Source organism: Macaca thibetana, chromosome 3, assembly GCF_024542745.1.
Source record: "Macaca thibetana thibetana isolate TM-01 chromosome 3, ASM2454274v1, whole genome shotgun sequence".
Classification (NCBI taxonomy): Eukaryota; Metazoa; Chordata; class Mammalia; order Primates; family Cercopithecidae; genus Macaca; species Macaca thibetana.
Window position 1 is genome coordinate 25282671 of NC_065580.1, and position 21178 is coordinate 25303848.

Consider the following 21178-nt stretch of genomic DNA (forward strand, 5'->3'; position numbering starts at 1 on the left):
CTTTGTAGCTATTTGCAAGTGAATACTCAGGGTATTCTGGACTCCACAGATACGACCATCCATCATGGGAATAGCTGTAACTATAAAGGGGAAAAAAGGAGATAAGAATGAAGAAGAAAAAGAAAGGGAAACTAGAAGGCTAGATAGCTTTTTTTTTCCTCCTCAAAAGACTCTATTTCCAATATGCACAATCCAGAAAGGACATAACGACATAGATAACCTGTTAATGAACTGGCGGCATGTTGCCTTTTCCCCAAAGCAGGAGTTTAACTGACAGAGCTCCTGTGTGTCTAAAAAAGTAACAAATGAGAAATGTACAGCTTAATCTTTAAACAAATGTGAGTGTGCTAAAGCCAAGATGGCTGCTCCTGTGGACACGGAGGTGACGATGAACCCCATTTGGTCATGCCTTTGAGGGCTCAGGAGGGAACACCCTCACGGAGATTCATGAGTGCAATATTTACCCCAGAAAGTCAGACTGTTGGGTGGTTTGGTCAACTAGGACAATAATTCAAGAGACTGATGACAAATGCTAAGCTCGGCACAATGCTGGGGCTCACCGGATCTCAGGCAGCCATGACGCCATCACCTAAAACTTTGGTCTGGAGAGAAACACATACAACTTTCTGTCTCCCCTTCAGAGCTGAACTTAGTGGATCTCTGCCTCAGCTGCCTCTGGGACCCCAGGCTCTCTGCCCCTTAATCCTGTCTGAACTGCCAAGGCCCACTGTTCCTTAAAAGTGCATCCATTTGAACACGTCCCTTCTCTAAAAACTGCCACCATTCTGTATCAGTTCCACTTCAAAAGTAAACTGGTGTGTTCAGAGTTTGAGACTTCCCTGATAGAGTTTTGTGTCCCCGTTAACCTTATTTCTTATTCTCCTTTCATTCCTTCACTCATTTAGACCCTCACTGTCTGATGAACACGCAATGGTCAGTTTTACCTTTTGTGTCTTTGCTTACGTTGTGTCTGCTGTTCAGGTCACTTTTCTCCTCTGCCTTTTTCATTTCTACACATCCTACAATGACTTTTCTCCTCTGCCTTTTTCATTTCTACACATCCTACAATGACTTTTCTCCTCTGCCTTTTTCATTTCTACACATCCTACAATGACTTTTCTCCTCTGCCTTTTTCATTTCTACACATCCTACAATGACCCAGGGCCCACTTCTTGCCTAAGGTCTCTCTTGAATCCTCCAGCCTTCTGTGTCTCTCTCTTCAGCTCTTACGGTGAAAATCTTCTAAACCATCACATTCAGTGCTCAACTATAAAGTGTCCTTTACTGTTCTTGGATTTGTAGGGGTGAGAAATTCCAGTTTCCTAATTAATTGATCCCTACTAAATTCCTGAGAAGAAGGAGTCTTGCTTTAAATTTATTCTGTATCCCCACATCACCTTGTCCAGTGATAGCACAAAGCAGGTGTTTAATAAATACATATTAATCATTTCATTTTATTAAAATTTCAGTGGTAAAAATTCTTTCACTGTGTCATGTCACTCTTGTTTTAAGAGATGTGTCAGGTTTCACCAGTCCATCTGAGATTGTCTATGCTAAGATTAAGTACACACAAGTTTTTGAGTAGGGCAGCATCCTTGAAAAGCATGAAGAAAAGCAGCTGCTTTATTTGAACAGTTAATCTTAAAGGGCCATTAAACTTTGAAGCTGAGATAGTCTTGTTTCTCTCCATTTTCTCACTAGAACATCTCTAAGCCAGAGCTGCAACACCCACATAGGGCAAAAATTGCTTAGAATAAGAACCTCAAATATTTCCTAAGTACAGCAGTTCTCTGTCCACACTCATCTGGCTCCTACTAGCAATCTCGCACTATCAGCAATTCTGCTGCTCCCAAGAATGATAACTATCATTTGCTTGGGCTGTTGAGCCAGGCTTTTCTCTTCCTAGTATCTTTCAATGGGATGCTCTTCCTCTTCTCTAACATTTAAGGAAAAGAAATAAATCTGAAGATGCCTTTGTTAGCAAGTAAAGTCAAATATATTTCAGGCAAAGGCAGCCCTCTAAAGATCTGAGTGACAGAGTGTTAATGTATTTCAGTCCCTGTCAGCAGATCTGTCATAAGTCATTACCTTCTCTCCTGCTTATCTACCAACGAGTGGGCTGAGGCAAGATCAAAATGGACAGCAGCCAATCAAAACCTCAAAATGCTTACCCCAAATAAGCTCTGTTTCAGAGAACAGTCTAGGTGACAACTAAGACGACCATCAGTGGGGCTTCTTTACTCATGATAGAAAGTAATCTCAGAGTCCTACTTTAAAACCCAGGGGTTATCCCTATATTGATGTCATTCTGAAACAGCCGCGTGCTCAGGCAAGTTTCTTAGCACCAAGCAAAGCTAGTGAACAAGTGTCACTGACTATAATTACTTTCTCATTCAGTAGTCCCTCATGACTCCTCTACCTAAGGGGATAAAGGCTTCCAGTTTATTCTTTTTAAACTGACCTCATAACCCAGATGTAGTAGATGAATTCTTTAAAAGTTGCATCTAAACTAAAATCTGTTCCAAATACATTAAGAGAGATTATAGATTGTTGAAGAAAACATTCAGAATAATGGTTGACCTCAAAAATAAAAAATGTTGAGATAATTAAGGATCCTTATAAAATGTGTAAGGTTGGTTGCAGATGATTTTTCTGAAGACAAAAGAAAATAATGTTTATCTCTAGTCCCTGTGGTATTATTCCAAAACCCTAGCTGGCTATATTATATAGAAGCTAGTTTAAATATAGTTAAATATTTTTTTCTGTCATTGCTTTGCAGAAAGTTACTTACAGAAGTCTAGTTAACCAGGAACGTCTCTAAGAAAACTAGCCAGTCAGAGGAGATCCTGTTTCTTTTTCATTCGAAGGTAAGACAATAAGTTAATGATATTTATAGAAATTCAATTTGATCATATAATGGGCCTGTTCTGCTTGTATATTAAAAAAATCGTCTCTGAGTGGCTCGACTCACAGCCTTCTTCATCAACAGTTATGAGGACAAGTTCCTTTGTAATATATCAATAAAGGCACTACTTATAGATTAATCATAAGCATGAGCTGGTCAATTTCCTTTTCCATGGAACTATGTGAAGGAAATGTTTGGACGAGTACTTTTAGAAAATAAATACTCTTTCGAAGCAACTACTTTCTTACTTAATGTATCTCTCTGTATGTTCAGATTTTCTAAGATTAAAATACTGGGAACAGCACCATGGTAAGGTACTCATGGAATGATGGGGAATTCATTTCTGTGAAGGCTGAAGAGGAATCAAAATGACCAGGTTTGGTCATGCTATAAAACAAATATAGAAAAATGTTAATGGTAGAATCTGGGTGGTGAGTATGTGGGTGTTCAGTGGACATTTTTTTCTAGATTTTTTGTATATTTAAAACATCTTTGTGATACACTGGGGAAAAAATGGTTGTCTAATCATGTATGAAACAAACCAGTAAATATTAGTGAAGCTTTCCACTTAGTAGAAAATATTTTTATTCATGTAGGCGTTTTCTTAGCACCACTCCCTTTAACACTAGTGGATTTTTTTTTTTTTTTTTCTGAATGGAGCAATCATGTGGGCATGTGGACCACTAATAATAATTATGAAACAGATCAATATGTAGAAGACTTCATAAATCCCTGCTGAATCCATGATCCCATGGTACTTCTCATCCTAGTCTTTGGAGGTAGTCTATGGTCTGGGCAAGTGTCATTCTCGTTTTATACATGAGAGAGGAGAAGCTCAGAGAAGGCAAGTGGCTTGGACTTGTCTAAGGTCATTGAGCTGATGATTATGGAGACCAAATCTATGTTTTATATCTATTTCCCACCTCACCATGATGAAACGTAGCAGTAAGCACTTTCAAAGATGGCTATGAAGAATCACAACAAAACTTCTACAAAATTAAAATGTACTAAACCAGTAATAGAATTAACAATACATAAGTAACACAACTTGATAAAAATGATCTGAAAACACGGACGAATGTTATCAGATCCCAAAAGTCTCTATTAGTAATAAAAGATTTAATTTGCTCTGGTGTCTTGGAAGTGAACAGGTGAGTGCTGGACAATCTAAATAAAGACAAGAACAAAGGCATCTTCCGCTCCATCTTCCTCGATAAAGTCTTAGGTAGCCACAAGTGGTTATTTCTTGACATGAAGAGGCAAAATAATAGTCGGTGAATAAATAAAATAACAAAAGTAAAATGCAAAGAAAATCAAACCTCTGAGTGGTAAGTTAGTGTTTCTTTAGGTATCGATAAACACTGAAGAATCAGATTAGACCCCCAAGGCATCTTGGTTCTAAGACTTATTTTTAGCACAGTGAGACCATTAGCACCATCTCTCAGCGCTTACAGGGGGAAAGAAAATCAATTGATCAGTTCTCTTCAGCCTAATGATTTTCATAATGACTTCCAGCGGACCTTAAATGGGACTAATCTATTTACACTAATAAAAGCTGAATCTATTCTGTACCAGAGAGTGGAAGGGCAACAACTGGCTGTGATGCAAACACCGCTCAAATGCAACGTTCTTCATATGAACATAATGTGATATGATGAGAACAATATGCTACTGCTGCTGGCCACACTTCCTCGGGAAACCAGAATAAGTTACTGGCAGTGCCTTAGCTTGGCTGGGGAGATAATAGGTTTGGGCAGCAGTATAATTATCTCTAGCAAATTATTATACTGTAAGCAGCTGTGTCCACCAACTTTCAGTAAGAGCTCCAGCAATCACTCAGCCTACCAAACACTTTCACTTTGAACCTGGTTGACATCTAGAATTTAGACCATCCTGGGCCTACTGCCTTAACAGAATACTTATTTATTTATTTTTTCTTTTTTAGAGACCGAGTCTCACTCTGTCATTCAGGCTGGAGTGCAGTGGCATGATCATTGTTCATTGCAACCTCAAACTCCTGAGCTTAAGTGATCCAACCCTCCTGCCTCAGCCTCTCGAGTAGCTGGGACTACAGGCATATATCATGACATCTGGCTAATTTTCTTTTTCTTTTCTTTCTTTTTCTTTTTTCTTTTTTTTGGGGGGGGGCGGGGGACAGTTGCTTGCTATGTTGCCTGGGCTGATCTCACATTCCTGACCTCAAGCAATACCCTGACCTTGATCTCCCAAAGTACTGAGATTACAGGTGTGTACCACCCAGACTGGACAATAGCAATACTTCCACACTGCTTCCTGCCAGAGTCTTCAAGGAAAACATAGACAATTGAATTGACTGCATTCTAGTTATGAGCTGTAGTGGACTAAACAGTGTCTCCCTCCAAAATTGTACATGGAACTTCAGAATGTGACTTAACTTGGAAATCTTCTTAGATGTAACTAAGGTAAGGATTGAGATGAGATCGTCCTGGATTAAGACAAACGCTAAATCCAGTGAAAGTATCCTTACAAGAGCCAGTAAAGAAAACATGGAGACACAGGGGAGAAGGCCATGTTACGATAGAGACAGATATTGCAGTTATGCTGCCAGAGCCAAATATCAATGGGAGTCACCAGAAGCTGAAAGAGGCAAGGAAGGATCCTCCTCCAGAGCTTTGGAGGGAATGTGGCTCCCAGGCCTCCAGAACTGTGCAAGAATACATTTGTGTTGTTTTAAGGCACTAAGTTTATGGTAATTTGTCATGGCAGCCCTAGGAAACTAATCCCCTAGCTTTAATGGACAAAAACAGTGCATGCTGCTTCAGCTGCTAATAAATGACCAGCTGACAAACCAGGAAAAGGAGAAAGCACGTGAAACAATATCTTCTCTTGCTGTCACACCAGGGTTAGGAGAAGGCAGGAAAGAAGTTACTAGCTGGGTGCTAGAGCAGAAAGAACAGAAGGTGGGTAAACAGCAAGCTGGTGATGAGAAGATGCAGGTTGAAAATCTGGGCAGAGAGGGGAGGAGTTGGGGAGCAGTCAGTAGAGTTCAGGAAGGAAGGCGGGTGTTAAGGGGCAGGCAGGAAACATACCAGAGCAGTCAATGCAGAGACCTGCTCTCAGGTGACCTGGGGTAGGAAGGAGAGGGCACGTTTTAACTCATTACTCCATTTCATCACTAGAGTGTTGCTATGACACAGATTTTATGATTCCCATTTTATAGGGGAAGAAATAGGTACAAAGAAGTTAAGCAATTTGGTGACAGCCACAAAGCTATCAAATGAAATGGCTGGGATTTAAATCCATTTGCATCTGATTCCAAGGCTTATGTACAAGGCTTGGTTCAAAGTATCCTACAGAGCAGTCTTTTATAAACCTGGCTGCATTAAAGAAAGCCTCAACTATATATAGATAATATATATGTAATATTATATATTATATATATTTTATGTGTGTGTGTATATATGTATTTTTGAGACAGGGTCTTGCTTTACTGCCCAGGCTGGAGTGCACTGGCGCTATCTTGGCTCACTACAACCTCAACCTCCCGGGTTCAAGTGATTCTCCTGCCTCAGCCTCCGGAGTAGCTGGGACTACAGGTACGTGCCATCACACCCAGCTAACTGCTTTATTTTTAGTATAGACAGGGTTTCGCCATGTTGGCCAGGCTGGTCTCGAACTGCTGACCTCAAATGATTCACGTGCCTCGGCCTCCCAAAGTGCTGGGATTACAGGTGTCAGCCACCACGCCTGGCCTTCAACAGTGATTTTTGATGTGCTATCTCTCCCAGCAATAACTGATACTAGGGAGTAGAAAGATCGAGGCTGGTGGTACAAATTCCGGCTGCATGTTGGGATCACCTGGGCATCATACCAAACACTGATGCCCATGCACGCCCCACCTCTGACCAACCAATGGGATCTGGGAAGTGGTATTTTTAGGAAGTTCCTGGGTGATTCTAATGGGTGGCGTTGGTGAGAATCACGCTGTAAGCCTACAGATATAAGTGGAAAGTGCAGCTGGCAGAGGAAGAGATGACAGCGTGGTGTTTGCAGGCAGATTCTAGCCATTTCACTTCTCAAAAGTTACTTTGATAAATACTGGGGCAGAGAAGAAAATGAAAATACGCTCTAAACATTTCAAGATTGCCCAGAATTTGTACTTGCACAGCTTATGTTCGTTCCTCCAATGATGTGGGAGTTTAAGCCTGAGCATTAGAAAAGCTGCCTCTGTCTCACATTGCCCTGCATGAGCCAGAAAATGTAGGCTCATCCTGTACTTGGAAACAACTTTGCAAAATCAATGTGCTAGACTAGGAAGCAGCTTCTGCTGCTGCTGCAAATATTGTTTTTACAATTGCTGGGCCTGCATGAAACAAAGCTGAATACTTTTTTAAAAATGACTACTGTTGTGCACCACAAAGCTAAGACCCCACAACATTAGATACCATTTCCTAACCTCACGCTGGGTATCATGATGACGTTATGTTAAGAGAATGCTTCTTAAACTTCAGCGAGTATCAATATCACCTGGAGAGCTGGTCTGAACAAAGATATCCAGGGTGGAGTGAGGTTCAGGAATCTGCATTTCTCATAAGTTCCCAGGTCACACTGATGCTCTCAGTGCACGGGCCTCGCTTGCTTTTGCACTGGTATAAGGCAATGCTGCTCAAACTCTACTGTGTAAACAAATCACCTTGCGATTCTGTACAAATGCAGACTGATCAGAGGGTGATGTTCTTGGCCACAGAACACTCTCTAAGTAACAAGGGTATGGGATATTCCATTGGGGATAGAGGAAGAAAGTTTGCTTGTACCGCTTGTTCAAATAGATAGTTGCCCATTCAGCAATTTGATAGATAAGGGGTTAAAAACTTTAAGCACTAGTCCCCTCACTCTTCTTCAGATGGAGACACCAAAGAAGAAATACATTAAATGGCATCTCCAAATCATTGATAAACCAGGGAAACAGAGTAAATCAGTTTAGTCTGTCTCCTCATTTTTAAGGAGTGAATAACTTGTACTCTGGGAGACATATAAAGCACGAGATGGTATCCACTTCAATGGACTGTTTCCAGAACTCCACGTTCAGAATCTGACTCAAGCGAAATGAGTAATTTCTCTTAAGAGAGTTCCTTAGTTTGAATCAACATGCTTTGCCTTGCAACAGGTGGAGGCCATTCTGCAGAAAAAGTGATGGCAACAGAGGGATCTCAGATGGTAAGACCATGAGATGCATCCAATCCTGCCCTCATCCTGGGAGCATTAGAGGCATAAGAGCTGTGACTTTTTAATTTTAGCACCATTAACAATCTTAAACCCAAGATCATGAGTCTTATACTGTGAGCAGAAAACACAGCCATGTCCCTGTACTAAAGAATTCATAATTCATTCATTCATTTTCATTCACTCATTCATTTATCCATTTATTAAATAGTGAGTGTTTCCTCCATGCAGACACTATTCTAGGAGCTGGTGATTTAGGAGAGACCCAACTGAAACACATATCCGCGCTCTTCTGTCTATCTATTGTAAAATGCTTTAGGCACTGGGGCAAAAAAGATGGTTCCGTGCTTTACCTCTCTGTGAGGCAGTACCAAAGAGTAAGGGATTTAAAAAGTTCCTTCTCTAACTATGGAGAGCCCAGTTTTAATCCCCAATCAGGTGCACATTGATACTTTTATAAAACATAAAAATGAATTGCTAGAAAAAAGAAATTTTAAAACCCACAAAGATATACAAGAGGCCCAATTTTTTATTATTGGATTCAACAGACAATGTCAAAATGCTAAAAAAAATTAAGTGTCTAAATGCTCACTCCTAAATTCTCCAAGTCTCATAGCAGACTGGTGACAAACAGCTTGCAGACAAGCATAATCCTCAGAATCCACTTTGGGTAGAACTGGCCGGGAGCACAGACTCCAAGGTTACATTGCCTGGGTTTGTATTACAGTTCTACTACTTGGCAGCTATGTGACTGTGGGCAAGTTATTTAATTTCATTGTTTCTCAGTTTCCTCCCCATAAAAAGAATACCACTCAGAATTGCTGCCATGCATTTTAAACACTTGCAATCAATATAGACAAAGCACTCAGAATAGTGTCTGACACATAGTAAATGCTACTAAAGTGTTAGCTGCTATCATTACTACTATCCACTATTATAACTGCTATCATTACTGTTTTTACTTCTTCTATTATTACTACTAGTGTTACTCTGCTGTATCAGCTTGGGCCAACACTTGCACAGTTGTTTTATGTATAAAATGCTGCTTGTCATCTCTTCCTTCCTACTGACTTCCTTCCCTCCTATGGAATCTGTGACTAGAAAATGAAATCACTTAGAACACATGTTGGCACCCACGGAAATGCCTCTAATAACCCAAGTGTCTGTACTGCCCAGATGCCACTTCAGAGAGACAAGGACAAAGTGTCCTGGGGTTCTCTCCACAGGGCTCCTAGGCACTGTGTCTGTCCGTTCTCAAACGAGTGGAAGCATCACTGAGACAGCTGTCCTCCCACCCTCCCTGGAGAATCTGGCTGGGCTGATGCTGTGTGACACTGGGTGTTGCCTCAGGGAAAGGCACGTCCTCTCTTCTACTCTGTGACCAAACAACAGTTTAGCAAAGTGAAGAATTTTAAAGGACACTTTTATACTTCCTGTAATTGAATACTTAACCCACATGCATCTTTCACACATACACATATTTCTCCAAGCTCCTTCTTAACATTTGTTTTTGATTCTCAGTCAAAGTTTTTGAGAATTATTTCTTACTCTTTCTTCAGATTAGCCACCTACAATTAGCTGGAAATAAAATATTGAGGAAACATAGAAACACATCCGAGAATAAAATTCACCTTGTGCGTGTAGAGGGAGACAAAAAAAGAATGAAGCTTGAGTATGGGGAATTATTAGAAAACAATTTACAATCACTATAAGGCAGGAAAATACCCAAGATAGGAAAAAAAAAAAAATAACCATCTCCTTGTTTGCTTTTTAAACTGCATAACTCTCTCTGAGAATATTAAACAACCTTATTGATATGGTTTAAACAATTTGCATTTTCATAAAATAAAATTTTTATGAAAGAGAGTAACATAATCACACAAAAAATTAAGCAGGTGTGTTAGCTCTAGAAAAAAAAATTTGCAGGTTAATAGCTTGAATGGTCTTAGTCTCAAGATTTATTCACTTATATATAATTACATCTTGACAAGGTCAAAGAGAGAACAGGTAAAGCTGGAGTTCTTACCTAGCCTCACAATGACTTAAAGGGCAAGAGGCACAGTAACGTGTACAAAATGGCTGGTGATGAGGTTGGGAGTGATCTGACAGGCACATGGATAGACTGCCCAGATATGTCATTTTGCTGGTAGCATATGGCCTTGACATAGCCCAGATTGTAGCTAAGGAGTTACGAGTTTTAATGCATCTTTGCTACTGAAGCTGCAAATTATCACATTTAATAGTATTATTGGTTCACAGATTCACTCTGTAGTGTACTGTTGCCTTTTTTTTTCCCTTTTAAATTCAGTATACTAAACATGTTCAGGTTGCTCTGTATGGCATGAAAGGTTTTCTGATGGAAATGAGGCTAATGATATGGTCAGACAACACATAAAAGTAAGCATATTTTTGTCACTCTCTATTTCTCATCTCCCCATTCTGACTCTGCGAGTATTCATGACTCTCAAAATTTACTCACTGTATCCATGCTTCCACCTTTCCTTCCTTCTTTCCATCCATCCATCCATCCATCCATCCATCCATCCATCCATCCCTCCCTCCCCCTCCCTCCCTCCCTCCCTCCCTCTCTCCTCCCTCCCTCTCTCCTCCCTCCCTCTCTCCTCCCTCCCTCCCTCCATCATGCATTCATTCAGTAAGTTATTCATTGAGCACCTTCCTGCTGCCTGGCATTATAATATGTGTTTGGAACTTACCCTCTAGTGGGAAAAGACAGAAAATATACAAGTTAGTGAAATTAATTAATAATTAGAGTTGTGATAAGTGTCAGGAAGAAAAAACCCAAAGTATTAAAATACTGATTAACTGGGGAGATCTACCTGGGATCCTGACCAAAAAAAAAAAAAAAAAAAGGTATTCCATTCAGATGATGCAAATAAATAAATATGAATGAAGAAATAACTTACAGAGGTATAGGCAGGGTTGAAAGCAGCAACAAGGGATACTGAGGCACCCAGAGGCTTGTAACAGCAGAAAGTTGAAATGAAGAGGCAAGAAGAAATGACCTTGCTAGAGTCCAGTGAGAGCTGGAGCTATGGAGGATGTGTCACCTGGCAGGATCTCCGGTGATAGAGGGAGGCACGCACAGTCAGGGCCATGATCCAAAGTGAAAAGGAAGGGGAGAAGAAATCACCCACCCTCCTTCTCCTCCCACTTTCCAATCTTCTACTTGTGCTGCCTATTGGCAGAACCTGATCAGAAGCTATCTGGCAAGGGGGCCTCCATGACCCAGTTCACAGACACAGTCCATAGGGTGTGGCCTCAGTATTGATAATGGATGGGGGTGGTGGTGAGGGAAAAGGGAGAATGGAGAATAACCAGGAAAGGGGACCTACTTAGCTAGGACAGTCAGGAAAAGCCTTCCAGTGGACATGACATTTGAAGTGACACCCAGAGAAGACCCCAGCCACGCAAAGAGCTGGAGGAGAAATCCAGCAGAAGGAAGAGCGAGCACGTGCCTTTGGCATTCCCCCTTCTCTGCACCCCACACTCAGTACAGATCCCTCACCAGGCATATGGTTATCAGAGACCCAGACCATCCAAATGAACACCTTCCTATTCTATTTTATCAACATAATAAAAAAGCTTGTTCATAAAAAAAATACTCAAAAGTAGGACACTTCTCTAAGAAAGGTCCAGCACTTCTGTAAATTCTAACGTACAAAGAAAAATCAAGGCAGACATATGTAAAGGCAGGAAAGGGAAGGCAACTGGAGCAAGCATAACTCCCTTCCATTTATACAACTTCTCTTTGAAAAGCCCAAGCCTTCCACATATTGAATAGTCTCATATTGTACAATTTACTAAAAGTGTGAGACTGTGCCCATCCTACTCTTAAATGAAGAAACACAGTAAGGATTCAATTCCAGTGTAATAATAGTTAATGTATAACTAATTTAAACTCCTACTAATTTTCTTTTAGTTTTATATTTATTTACCTCCAAGTCACCAGCTAAAATGTATATAAAATATATGCCTCAAGCCTATTAATCAAAAATATGTACTGACAGGTGATTTTATTTTTTCTGATACTAAGAAACCATTTTTTTAAATATAAAGTAAAATTTCCAATACTAACAAGTTCATCATGTGAATTCAGTGATTTGACTTTTAAAGGCCAGTTTACTAGTTCAAATTCCCAGTGAGGTAGCCAAGTCATTGAAAGGTAAGTCTGCCCTTAAAAGGTACAGAGGGTTTCCTGCTGGTAATTGAGGTTGGGCGTCATAACTTCCTTCCTATTAATCCTTCATACTCAGGGATGCATTCACCAATGGAAAAACAGTTCCTTTCAAGGACAAATTCCAGTCAAAATAATGAGGAACTGCCTGCATGTTAATGAGATTCACCATCTCTCATATCCAAAGGTGTTTTTTTTTTTTTTCTTAAAGATCTTAAGGAACTTCCATCATCCAACTACATTAAATCTAAATTTCCCTAGTGCCTATTTAATTTATTTTCTTTTGTTTTGTCCCTGATGAATATGGAAACAGATGGTAATTCTTCTTCTTTTTTAAATTTATGATGGTTGCCAAGTCAATGAAAATTGCTGATAAAAATAAGCTCAAAGTGTATTATTACCTGTAGGAGAGGCCGCTGCACTCCCAGCACCTTCATGGTGTCTGCATTAGCCAGAATCTTCAAAGGGTCAGATGTTTTAGTGACTCCTTCAATCTCCTTGTTGATCTCAGCCAAGACTTGATTGAGAAAGATGTTTTTGATGTACACGGTGAGAAACTCTCGAAGAGGACACTGTTTGGCTGGGCCAAGACCCAGGGCATGCTCAATCTCCTGAATAAATCTGGAAGACAAACAGTAAGAAGGTTACTAAATTTACGAGGAAAGTGTTATATAAATATGTCATGATGACATGAGAATATCTAGCGTTGGCTATTTCCATGAAGAGAGCAAGTCATCGTAATACTCATCTCTGTATAATTTTTAATCTTTTAAAAATATAAATTATTCCACTAATTGAACAGAAATAGGATGAAACAGAGAACATGACTTCTAAAAATGGGGGGAAAAGGAGAAGACAAAAACTATTTTTAATTCAAGAAGGAGATAAGAATACAAGAAACAATGGGAAAACATGAAAAACAAAAAACACAAATTATCGTGCAAATTAAAAAGCACATTCCCGAAGAGTACATATTTCCCACTGAAACCTTTACATCACGGGTCCCCCTACCCCCGCACCGGGCCATGAACCAGTACTGGTCTGTGGCCTGTCAGGAACCAGACCATACAGCGGGAGGTGAGCGGCCAGCTGGGCGAGCATTACCCCCTGAGCTCCGCCTGCTGTCAGTTCAGCAATCACATTAGATTGTCACAGAAGCATGAACCCTACTGTGAGCTATGCATGTGAGGGATCTAGGCTGCATGCTCCTTCTGACAGTCTAATGTCTGACCTTTGGTGGAACAGTTTCATTCTGAAACCATCTCTCCCGCAACCCCTGTCCATGGAAACATTGTCTTCCACAAAGCTGGTACTTGTGCAAAAAAAATTTTGGGGACTGCTGCTTTACAAGTACATATATAAATGTCGAAAAGAGAGAAACAGAGAGAGAATGAAGGATACTCTAAAATTCATGATGATATGTGAGTTCAGAGGTTAAGAAAGGGAACGGGATGGGAGTTGGAGGACAAAGGAGAACTTCAATCTTACTTGCAATGATCTATTTCCTTTATTAAAAACACTTAAAGAATATATAACAGAATGTTAATGATTGTCAAGTCTCAGAGATGAGTATATAGATATTTATTAAAATTCTAATTTTAATAACAAACAAAATAAATTTATTATTATAATTCTTTTTAATTTTCTATTCAGGCAGCCCCTACTTATATGAACAAATTGAAGTTACTACTATTTTTTAGTTAAATAACATCAGTCCTTCAATTACATAGTTTAAATATCTCAATACCACAGTATAGTCACCACAGTACATTAAATTTAAGTAACTAAAGTATAAACTTTGTTGCTAGCTCCTCTGAAATCCCTATGTAAATAACTGATGTGTGTTCATCATGATTAGTGACCAATCATATCCCTTCTTCCAATGTCTATTGGCAACTGGTCACTGTGCATTTGTTATTCGCTTCATGTACAGGCAGCAAAGCATGCAGCTGTGGTGCCTCCCTGTCTCCCACTGATAAACCCATGTGGCATTTTATAAAAATGGATAATTGAAAGAGGGAGGGAATTGGCCAACAAAGATAAAAGTACCACAAAGTGGTAACACTGGAAGTGAAATTTGAATTGAATGTAAAGGGAGTGACAGGAGAAAGAGCTGCCCCGGGAATGTTGACACTGCTACCATTGGAGAGGCATAGCCAGACTGAAGGCGAGAACGAACCAGGAAGGTGGCTGTGACCAAAGGGATGCAGAGGATGAAGAGAGATGAGACGCCAGAGGAAGTGATGTTGGCAACAAATTTCACACTTAAAAACCTCTTGGAGATATTTCACAACACAGAAAAAATAAAGGATAAAATGCTGGCAACTGAGCCAAACTTAGAAGTATGACAGTTCGCCGAGGCCCAGAAAAGATGCTTGCTGTATACTGTAAAGTATATAAGGCAGCGGCAAGCACTGCTATATACTAATCTTGATAAGATTTTAACAAAAAATAAAACACTTTAATTCTCAATGTTTTCTAATGTTACAGTGTACTAAATACATATTGGTTTTCTTGTTTTTCATTTCTGTATATATTTATGAATGCCAGGAATAGAGTTTTTAATTTTCTTTTTTTGAGACAGAGTCTTACTCCACCACCCAGGATGGTATGATCTTGGCTCACCTCCATATCCTGGGTTCAAGAGATTCTCCTGCCTCAGCCTCCCTAGTAGCTGGGATTACAGGTGTGTGCCACCATGCCCGGCTAACTTTTTTCTATTTTTAGTAGAGATGGAGTTTCACCATGTTGGCCAGGCTGGTCTTGAACTGTTGGCCTCATGTGATCTGCCTGCTTTGGCCTCCCAAAGGTTTTTTAATGTTTTGACAAAAAATTGTAAAGTCATGAAACAATTGTGACTATCCTCATTGATTGCGATTGCTTTGCGTGGTTTCAGCTTGCATGGTCATTTTTACAGTTCCACAATGCTATAGAAAGCAAGAGCTGTATTGTACTTCAATTTCTTCTCAAAAAGGGGGAGAAGAAAAGTAAATGAAAACATAAAATGGATAACCAATTGGGAAGGTATATTTGCAGTTTGAATCACAGATGATGGCTGGAACTCAACAAGAAAAGAAACCAAATAACTTAGTAAAAAAAATGATCAAAACACATGAAAAGACTGTTTATAGTCAATACAATGACTAATACATTAAACATTAAAAAAATTATTCATTCATAAGAAAAATGCAAAGTAAACTATACTGAGATACCAATTTTTACACCAATGCAATTGGCCAAGTTCCAAAAGTTTGAAAACACACTCTGTTGCCGTAAGTGCGAAGAAAGAGGCATTCTCCTATATTACTGATACGAGTGAAAAATGGTACAACCCTTGTGGAAAGCAGGTTGGCACTATTATTCAGAAATCCAGATGCATTTCTCTATGGCCCAGAAATCTCATTCCTGGGAAATTCTTCTGAGAGCTATATCTAAATATGGATGTGATGATCTACATACAGAATATACAGATCATTACAGCATTGTTTTTAGGCAAAAGACTAGGAACAACCTAAAAGTTCATCAGTTAGGGAATCATTAAATAAACTATGGTATATTTACATTTTGGAATACTGTACAGCTCCCTCTACCCCCAAATGTGGAAACTTTTGGTGTACTAATGTGAAAAGACCTCCAGGATATATTGTTACAAGGAAAAAAACAAGCTCAGATCAATCTACAGTTAGTAGTATTTACTACAGTAACCCCTATATAACAATTATATATCCTCATTTGTTTATTTTAGCATAAAGACACCCTGGGAAGTCTCAAAAAAACAACTAACTACCCATAGGAGGCAGGGGTGGGGGTCAGGTCTGGGAGAGGAGTGGAAATTAGACTTCTGAATTTTAACTTTTAATAATCATTTGATTGTTAAAAACTGTTAATGTATTAGCTACTCAAATAACATTAAATCAGAGAATTTAAAAATTGGCTATATGTATCGAAGACTGTATTTCATAAATTGCTATCTAATTGGGACACATTTAAAGTGTGGTGTATAAACAGTTCCTTAAGTTTAGCTGTTTAACCTAATAAAGAGTTTTCTTTACTTACTAAATCAATACATTGCAGTTAATCTTACATATTACCAGTTAAACACTCTATTAATCCCTGGGGTGTATGTGTGGTGGGGGATGAAGATAGTGTATATATAGGATTGTCACAATGAAAAAAGTAGCTTTCCTTCAAAGAAAGATGAAATTGAGAAGGCACAAGAAAGAGCACTGAGGCTTCTTAACTGATGTTATCACTGTGAAAGAAAAATAAAATATGACCAAAACCAAAATATAATGGATCTTAAGGAGAGGGTGAGTGAAAGAAGGCAGGGAAAAATGAAGAAATAAAAGTAGATGGTTAACCATGGCCACAATTTGAAGATCTCCAAATACCACATCCTGCTACGATGACCCCTTCTGATCTCATCTAACTCTCAAAAAGATGCCCTACTCAGGTGCATCCTAGTCTACTTGGTTGCCTTCCAAAAGAAAACCACTGTTATTAATTTCCTAATGAGTAAATATACCGAAACTCTTTTTATTATTTTTTAATATTATGAGAATTAATCATCAAAATCTCTATTTTCTTCAAAGGGACTTTGGAAAAGAGTTTTCTGAGTGTAAGTACTTCTGACATTTTCAAAATATTTAACATTTATTAGAACAAAATTTTTACTAGTCAATCTGCTGCTAAACAGACAGGCAGAGGACTCTAAATCAGCCTCATTTTCTTTTTTTCTAGTCTCATATTTGCCTTTGGTGCTCCTAAAATACGAACTGTGCTGAGCAGCACAGACAGAGGGGCCGCCATTGCTTTTGGCTGAGTGATTTCTTTTCAATTCAGATCATTTATTCCCTAAAGCATACATATCCATCTCACATGACACATACAGGTTGATGTTGTCAGCGCTAACTGGAGGGGACTCATTCAACATGTTTCCAAATCTGCTTTCAGAGCTGCAAGGGACCTCCCTGTGCAGAAGCACAAAACACGTGGGTGAGAATGAAAGAGAAAAATTAAGGCTGTTTCACCAGTCCCTTCTTTACCTTAGTGAAAAATGGGTAGAATGGGGGCTAAGGGATGTGGGAGGGGAGGAGATGTTGGTCAAAGGATACAAAATTTCCAGGAGGAGTAAATTCAAGAGATCAACAGATCTAATCTACAACATGGTGACTACAGTTAGTAACAATGTGTGGATACTAGAAATCACTGAGAGAGCAGAGTTTATGTGTTCTCACCACAAAAAATAAACATGTGAAGTAATACATGTTACTTAGCTCAATGTAGCCATCCCACAACGTATACATATTTCAAAACATGTATATCATAAATGCATATAATTTCTATTTTTCAATTAAAAATAAATAAAAATGAAAAAAAAAGTAGTTACATTAAATGGGCAACCTACCCTTCATGGGCAGGAAGGACACAGCAAAATGAGCCTTCCTAGCCATCCAGGAGATGAACCTCACTCACTGTCACTCTGCAGAGGGGAGTGACTTAGAGAAGGAGAGTGGTCAAGAGAGGAACACTTACAGTAGGGCTTTCAGAGTTTGGACCTGGAACGCACAGTCTTGAGTAGGTACTTAGCCTCTCTTAGCTTTACTTGTGTCTTCTGTAAAATGGCTATAATAACACTACCTACCTCACAGGATTGTTCTGATGGTTTAATGAAGAAATTAAAATTAAGCACTCAAAACAGAGACTGGCACACAATAACTGCTTAGTAAATGGTGCTGCAGTGGTTTTTAGAATTACTATCTTACATAAACCCTGATGAGGCTGGAGATTAGAGGAAAGCGTGAAGTATTGTATTTTTTTTTTTTTCACTTTGCTACCTTATTTTCCCATCTAATCATCCCTAGTTGGCAATTCAGACCATTAGGTTAATACTTGGAATATTTCACTAATAAATGGATGTAGGAATGAGCAAGAAACCCCATGTGGCCAGGGGCAAAGTGTAAATTGCTAACTGCTGAATCCTTCGTGCCTAGTAGTGCTACTCATGGCTGGCACACAGTAGACGTGTAGGAAATGCTTATTGAATAAAATATTGGATAAAATAATTAAAAGGTCCTTTGATCATAACCCATAGTTCCTGAAACTAGGACATAATCTATCTGGCATGTAATGCCCTTCTCCTAAGAATTTGGACTACAGATTTCAATATAAAATTTTAAAAAAATCATCCCATATCTCCACCATTCCAATGTAAACCAGTAATTCTTATTGACAGAAGATTCTCTCATTCTTATGCACATCCCACACTGTTTTATATTTTGTGCAATATGGCTGTTCACACTACTTTGTATTCTGCTCTTTCACAGAGTATTACAGACTCATTCTATCAAGCTAATGAACACAGTATTATTAACCAAACCTCTACTAGGGAACATCTTCATTTTGCTTCTGTTGAATTATTTCCACAAATTAAAATATTGCAAGTAGCTCTTCAACATTTTTGGTGAGTCTTTTTTATTTTCCCTGATTTGCCACAGTGTACTGGATGAGTCCTTTCATCTAGCAAGTGTTTAAAAATGATCTGTTGAATGGGAGACAGGAGGGAGAGTCAAGGGTATAGAAGAAAATAATCAGAAAGCCCAATTTTCCCAACAATGCTCCTCATTAGCTCTATGGAAGTATGAAAACATTGAATTTTTAACAGCGAAAAGAATCTCATTAGAAAAGAAAATATTTCACTTCAAAGTTAAGTTAGAACACAGATGGAGCCCTGTCAAAAGAGTATTATTTAATCTCATGAAGTGCTTTTACACCAGGGATTTCCTATCTCTGTAAATGATGAGCAGGCAAACACAACGTACAGGTATATCTGTGTATATGGAAAAAGAGACTATGAGAGTAAAAGAAAAAGGTATACATAATGCTGTATGGAGAGCATCACATCACAGGATTTTGAGAACCCTTATTCAGAACAGCCTCCTAAACTTAAGGCTGTAAAATAGGAGAAACCAAAAAACAAATAATGCTAGTATGCAACTGACTCTTGTTGCTTTCGAATGTTTAAAGCACGGATCTGGTAGGGCGTGGTGGCTCACACCTGTAATCCCAGCACTTTGGGAGGTCGAGGCGGGCAGATCACGAGGTCAGGAGATTGAGACCATCCTGGCTAACATGGTGAAACCCTGTCTCCACTAAAAATACAAAAAATTAGCGGCCGGGCATGGTGGCAGGCGCCTGTAGTCCCAGCTACTCAGGAAACAGGCAGGAGAATCACTTGAACCTGGGAGGCGGAGGTTGCAGTGAGCCAAGATTGTGCCACTGCACTCCAGCCTGAGCGACAGAGCAAGACTCCCTCTAAAAAATAAAATAAAATAAAATAAAATAAAATAAAATAAGATAAAATAAATAAAATAAAATAAAAGCATGGATCTTATTGTCTAAATTCTAATATTTATAAATATTTAATTGAAGCTTTCCCTTTCAGATTCTCAACTAAGGGCCCTCTAAATGTACGCACATAAGCAATACCTGTGTTGTTGAATTTACTTTCTTACAGCAAGTTATGTGTCCTTTGAAATGCACACATGAGCACACACTACCAACATTTCACCCAATATTTTCAAATTTTTAATCTTGATTTGATTGCTATCGAGGGAAATTATAAACTAATTAAAATTTCACTCAAGCATCCCTCACTTAGCCCAGCCTTATCACAAATTCTGTTTCACTGTACAGCTCCATTTCTTCCATTTCATCTCAGCCAAGAATTGTGGCTGCTACCAGCTGGAAATATCCTTGAACAGAGAGGTCCTATATCGTATTGTAGAAGCTGCAATATGAGCAGTGATATGTTATTTATTTGAATAAAAATGATTGCTTATTCGATAAGTATTCCTTATATTCACACCCTAAAAAGCTTTTAAATTCGACGGCCAACATCACTAATAATGGGACAAAATGGACATCATGTACCTCCTGACATGATATAAAGAAGAACACAGTATTGTTCTCTGTTATTCTTGCTAAAAAATGCATAACTTGAATCTATATCACAACAGCACATCATCTTTCATAAAACCAAAATATAAAAAATTTCAGGCCGGGCGCGGTGGCTCAAGCCTGTAATCCCAGCACTTTGGGAGGCCGAGACGGGCGGATCACAAGGTCAGGAGATCGAGACCATCCTGGCTAACACGGTGAAACCCCATCTCTAAAAATACAAAAACTTAGCCGGGCGAGGTGGCAGGCGCCTGTAGTCCCAGCTACTCGGGAGGCTGAGGCAGGAGAATGGCGTGAACCCGGGAGGCGGAGCTTGCAGTGAGCTGAGATCCAGCCACTGCACTCCAGCCTGGGTGACAGAGCGAGACTCCGTCTCAAAAAAAAAAAAAAAAAAAAAAAAAAATTTCAGAATATTCAAATTTAGGATTCTGGTTTTACAGCACAAGTAATTCATGCATGACTCTGTCATAAACAGTGAATCACTGTTTATTGCTCATTATGTTTTATAATATATACATTTATATATACTTTGTATCATACAACATAAACTTTTCATTTGGCTATTTCCTGACTTTGCTGTGTATCATTACATTTAATTTGGTAGTTTAGGATGAATAACATACACATTAATATAGATATCTGGGAGGCCTGGGAAGTTTTCTACTGATTCCATGTATCACAACCAATAGAAACATGTGATTTATCCTTTGCAACTTCTGCATTTTGCAGGATCTCTCAACATATCATTTCCTCTTACATGTTTTCTAATCTAGTCTTCACTCTGCAGAGATGTGCCATCCTTACTGAGAAGCTCTGAATCTCTCCTACTAATAATTTTAAAGACTAAAAAAAGAATCTGAATTCTCTTATCTCCATATTAGTCCAAGATTTCTATGTGAAAAGTTGCATGACATTTA

General features: G+C 39.0%; 2 protein-coding genes across 4 annotated transcripts in view; one reads left to right on the forward strand and one right to left on the reverse strand.

Annotated features, from left to right (window-relative positions):
- EXOC4 (exocyst complex component 4) overlaps positions 1 to 21178 on the reverse strand; it is an 816109-nt gene that overhangs the window by 236429 nt on the left and 558502 nt on the right. For all 3 annotated transcript variants that reach the window (XR_007723890.1, XM_050782435.1, XM_050782436.1), the window contains exon 11: positions 12704 to 12923. Coding sequence is in view for 2 of the 3 variants with exons in the window: in XM_050782435.1 (XP_050638392.1) it covers positions 12704 to 12923 (220 nt within the window). In the remaining variant the exon portion in view is untranslated. The remainder of the gene's footprint in view (positions 1 to 12703; positions 12924 to 21178) is intronic.
- The window catches only part of CHCHD3 (coiled-coil-helix-coiled-coil-helix domain containing 3), a 1241194-nt gene that overhangs the window by 189130 nt on the left and 1030886 nt on the right, over positions 1 to 21178 (forward strand). The gene's annotated exons all lie outside the window — the stretch shown is intronic.